This window comes from Electrophorus electricus, chromosome 18 (genome assembly GCF_041902795.1).
Source record: "Electrophorus electricus isolate QZ-2024a chromosome 18, ASM4190279v1, whole genome shotgun sequence".
Classification (NCBI taxonomy): Eukaryota; Metazoa; Chordata; class Actinopteri; order Gymnotiformes; family Gymnotidae; genus Electrophorus; species Electrophorus electricus.
Genome location: NC_137514.1, coordinates 6,417,501 through 6,422,500, shown reverse-complemented (window position 1 = coordinate 6,422,500; position 5,000 = coordinate 6,417,501). Strand labels below are relative to the sequence as shown.

At 42.6% G+C, this 5,000-nt stretch overlaps 1 protein-coding gene across 25 annotated transcripts in view; it reads right to left on the bottom strand.

Moving 5' to 3' along the window:
- Nucleotides 1-5,000, bottom strand: part of nfixa (nuclear factor I/Xa) — a 97,555-nt gene that overhangs the window by 60,308 nt on the left and 32,247 nt on the right. Inside the window, exon 1 of one of the 25 annotated variants that reach the window (XM_081701308.1) lies at nucleotides 945-1,762. The exons of the other annotated variants lie outside the window; for them this stretch is intronic. Coding sequence (XP_081557434.1) covers nucleotides 945-947 — 3 coding nt within the window. The 5' untranslated portion in view covers nucleotides 948-1,762. Of the gene's footprint in view, nucleotides 1-944; nucleotides 1,763-5,000 lie in introns of those variants that run through there. 25 annotated transcript variants of the gene reach the window in all.

Here is a 5,000-nt window from a genome sequence, read left to right as displayed (position 1 = left end):
GTGGAGAGACGGACACACACACACACACAAAGAGACAGAGAGAGGGAGAGAGAGAGAGAGAGAGAGAGAGAGAGAGAGGAGTGTGTGGGAGAGACATGGAGTCAATCCATACACAACTGGGCACGCACAAACAGACTGAGGTATCATATATGTCAAGTGCAATTATGCTCTGCGATTGTGATTTAAAAATGTTCCACCATAACAGCACCAAACAGCACCAAAGATGGTGACGCTCTGGAGGAAAAATAACTAGAAAAATCAGAGACAGGAAAACAATTACACATGACCTTAAAGCTTTTAAATATCCTCAGATAACAGATCAACAAATTGGCCTCGTGAGCTGTCCAACGTGTAGAGGAAGAATCAGGAGTGAATGACATACAAAACCACCTCAAAAATATCTTTATGATTTAATTATGTTCACATTATTTGTAAATAGCTAAATTAATGCAGCAATGATTTTGGTTCTAGCAAATAGGAATACTAAAATATATTCTGCAAATAAAAATGCTCTTAGAAATGTTTCAATTAATGTCAAACTGAATTACACCAGCCATGCTTACACAAACGGTTAGTCTTCATTATTTTATTGTATGCATGCAATCAGAAATTTTAGAAATACATGAATTTGAAATTACAAAAAAGGTGGGCATTGAACTGCACTGGCCGTACTAGTGTTCCTGGTAAAAAATAAAAATAAAAATGCACACAAGCTCTTTTGCCGCAATTTACGATCTGTAACTGAACTAAAGGACAGTGCCATGTCACGTCACACAATCACTCAAGCGTCTTCAGGACCTCGTTATTATTACTCTGTTTCTATTACTTCTGCTCTTCCAGTTACCAACTTTTTACGCTCCACACATTTCATCACAACACTGCACAGTCACAAAACAAATGCAGGCAAGGCATGCGACACAAAAAACAGCAGAAAATGTAGTTACCATTTTGCACTTTCATCATAAACACCGCGACTCAAAAATAAAGAAAAAACAAAAAAGTCAAGAAGTTCGTCTCTGTGCTCTAGTCAACACCACATGTCCTAATTATTGCTGCGATATAATATTCTTAAAAATATTACAGTAGCAGGAGAAAAAAGGTAATTAGAGAAAAATGTCAAACAGAATTTGCGTCAGGGTGAATGTGTTATATCAGCACAGAGTAAAATAAAGAAGATAAAAGTGGAATTTTAATATGTCAAAGGAAATGCAGGAAAAAAAAAGTTGACAAAAATAAAAACTGATGTCATTGCCAGCCCAGACACAGTTAGGAGAAGCAGAGTGAGCAGTAAAATTGCTTGAAGTCACAAAAAAATGTGGTACTCGCTACCAGAGGGGGAAAAAAAAAGCAGGAATACTGCAAGAGAAAAAATGTTTGGCAAAGAGGCTGGTGATGTCTGTTCAGATCGGTGTGCTCCGTATTCAGCTCATACAGAAGGACAGAGAGGGAGGGAGAGGGGAGGAAGAGCAGAGAAAGAGAAGAGTAGAGATAGAGTAAGAGAGAGGGAGAGGACCACAACAAGGAGGGGGGTAGCAAGGAACGAATGAAGAGCGAAAAAAAAAAAAGAAGAACAGAGGACGGAATCGATGTTGGAAGAGCGCGCACGACCGCTGGCAAACCCCGAGTGGTGCTTCTCTTTTTCCCTCCAACTCTCTCTCTCTCTCTCTTCCTCGCGGTGTTCTTTTCCTAACCATCGCCTGTGAGCGTGCCAGTGCCAGGCTGGGCCCACCTATTTGGCACGGAGTCCCCCAATATGCTCGACCAATACGCACGCTTCGACGACTGAATGGGTGGGAGAGAGGGGGAGAGGGATGGAGGGAGGGAGGGTGAGTGAGAGAGGGTGAGAGAAAGAGAGAGAGAGAGGGAGGGAGGGATGGAGGGAGGCAGGGTAGTATGTGAATTAGTCAGTGGGCTGGCTCTTCACTTTGCCAAATTAACAAGTTCCTAGCTAGCGCAACTGCAGAGTCCAGAGACCATTAATTTCACATGGACCAATCAGTTGCCTTGACCACATTCCAACCCCACCCTTCTATACCTCTGCTTCCCCCCCACACTCACCCCAACCATACAGCCCCCAACACACACACACACACACACACACACACACACACTCTCACACACACACACACACACACACACACACACACACACACACACACACACACACACACACTCTCACACACACACACACACACACACACACACACACACTCACACACACACACACACACACACACACACACTCTCACACACACACACACACACACTCTCACACACACACACACACACACACGCACACACACACACTCACTCTCACACACACACACACACACTCTCACACACACACACTCACACGCACACACACACACACACACACACACACACGCCTCAACCCTCCTTACCCATACACATTTGCCACCATCCCAACCACACTGTCCACTCACACCTCCTTGCCCAAAACCCACCCCCTTTCTTTTCTCTTATCCCTCCACCCCACTCTCCTCTTCCCTCCGTCATCTGTCTATCTCCCCCTTTCCTTCACTCTCTATCCCTCCCCCAATCTCTCCTTCATTCTCCCTCTTTCTGCAGGCCTTGGCATGGAGCTCTGTGTGAACACACAGGGCCTGAAATCCCTGCAGACCCTCCAAACCAGCAGCTGCCTTCAGACCCACCACACAAACAAAGAAGCAGGGGGACACATACTCCTCACCAGCCCCACGAACACGCTGGCTTCTCCCCCCCACCTCCCTCGCTCTCTGCGCTGGACTCACACATATCGAGTGCGGCCACCCTGGTCTGTTACGATATCGGGGGAAGTGTTTTGCTTACATGAAGATTAAAATCCAGGGAATATATGAACACGTATGTCTTGATAACGGGGCCCCTAACAGAATTCAGAAGATTCAGCAAAAGGATCAAGCATTTACCGCACATACCAAATCACGAAGCGAAAGAAAGATAAAGAAGACATCGGGATCCCCGCAATATCACTGACATCCATAATGGTCAAAATGATGAACATACTTTTATATTTAAAATATTACACTACATATTAATGGGTGGGACTGAGCAATCAGATATACTACTGATACTATTGTAATAAGGAATCCATACCATTTTACAGAATAATATAATAACATAACTTCCACTTGTTTATTGTGGGTTACAAAATAAAGTCGCCTGCGAGCAATAAATTATTAATTTTTTATATTAATTAATTTTATGCCACCTTTTTGTCACATACATCCCCATCACCAGTAACTGGATGATCCGTGAGCACAGCGCCAAGACAATCACTAGCGTGAGGGACCCAAATTGTGGGATGTAATCTAGCTAAATCCCCGCAACGAGTTTAAGGAGCATATGCCACACTCTCAGGGTGCCACCACACCTCAGGGCAAGAAGGCACAAAAAACATTCCATTCAAAAGTTCTAGAATGATTTAAAAACTGTTCTCAGTTCCACTGTTCCAGGTTTTCTTTTTCTAAAAGCTACGAAATGGTGGTGTGTCTGGGTACAGACTGATGAGAGCCTGCTCTACGTGTGTGGCACTGCATAATGTGGACTATCCAATGTTTGCTTTTACAAAAGACGCAGAGCAAACTTACAGTGCGAAACTGACTTTCTCTTCCTGTCCATTGTAATGTTGTTACAGTAGATTGAACACTGATTCATTTGCAGTGTGATTAAATGTATAATATGCAGTGCAATTAAATATACATTTATTCTGTTGCTGTTTGATTTCCTCCTATTTTGTTAGCCAAAACACAACTTAACTGGTAGAACTTTATAACAATTTTGCAGAAATACACAAAACACTTGGACATGAACAAAGACTATTTAAAAAAAACAAAAAAAACTACAATATTTGTGTTTGAAGGTGTTATCCCATCCGTCCATTAATCAAAAAAGAATTGCAATTATAGTGTAATGTGTAGTGTTATGTGTCATGCAGCATTTTGACCTGTAGTCAGTTTACTTTTGTTCTGCATGAGTTTTGTTTTTTTTTTGTGCTGAGATTATTATCTATTTGTACGCCCTGTGCTCAAGTGCATCTCAAAAAATTCTCTTTAATATACAAAAGCCCGTCTTATTTTGACACTCCCCCAGGGCTCGTGACCTTTTGTTTTAGCCGGAGTTTTTTTTTCCCTCAACACGAGAAAAAGAGAGAGGGAGCGAGAACAAGGACGATAAAAGTTTAAAGAGAAAATGAAATAGTAGAAAATTCAGCACGAAAGGCTTATTCGCCCCGCTGCCTGCTCCTGTGTGTGCGTGTCGCAGTCCCTGCCAGACAAGAACTAGGCTAGCCTAAAAAATCACGTGGGTGGCGTGGCGGAAAGGGGGCAATTCAACAACTTTCAGTAGCACAGCTGCCAAAATCTTCACACTTTTGCTGTTGTATTTTGTATTTATGAATAAGTACTAAACAATGATATAACAATTTTAAACAATACGGATGGCCTTGAATTGGGCCTACAAGTAGGCATGCAGCCCAGAACATTTCAGTGCTTTAATTTTTGTAAACTTATGGGTTTCTCTAGCAGTAATTGTAATACCAAAGCACTGATTAAAGAACCTATCCATAAAATTATAATTCTGGCTAAAGTTAGCCATCAAATGTATAAGCTGTCTACCCATTAAGTCAAGTGGACTTTTTCTGAACGTGGGCTAGTCGAACCCATTAAAACATGAACAAGACGTAACCTAACCTAGCTTCTGTTTTACCCACTGTAGAAAAATAAAAGAAATATGCGGCCTACTGCGACCTCACAGACTACAAGTGAACCTAACCTATTTACTTAGTCGGTTAACCAACGGTTAGTCGGTATACAACAGGCTGTATATGGATGTCCGGTGCCTCTGGCCTTCAGTCTGCGCTGTTTATACAGGAAATTCATTTTCTCTCAGAAACGGTCGCCGTTATAACGTCCATCTCCTGTAACGCCGTTATAACGGCGACCGTAAGAGGAAACCTCCGCACGCGCTCCCCCGCGCGTGCC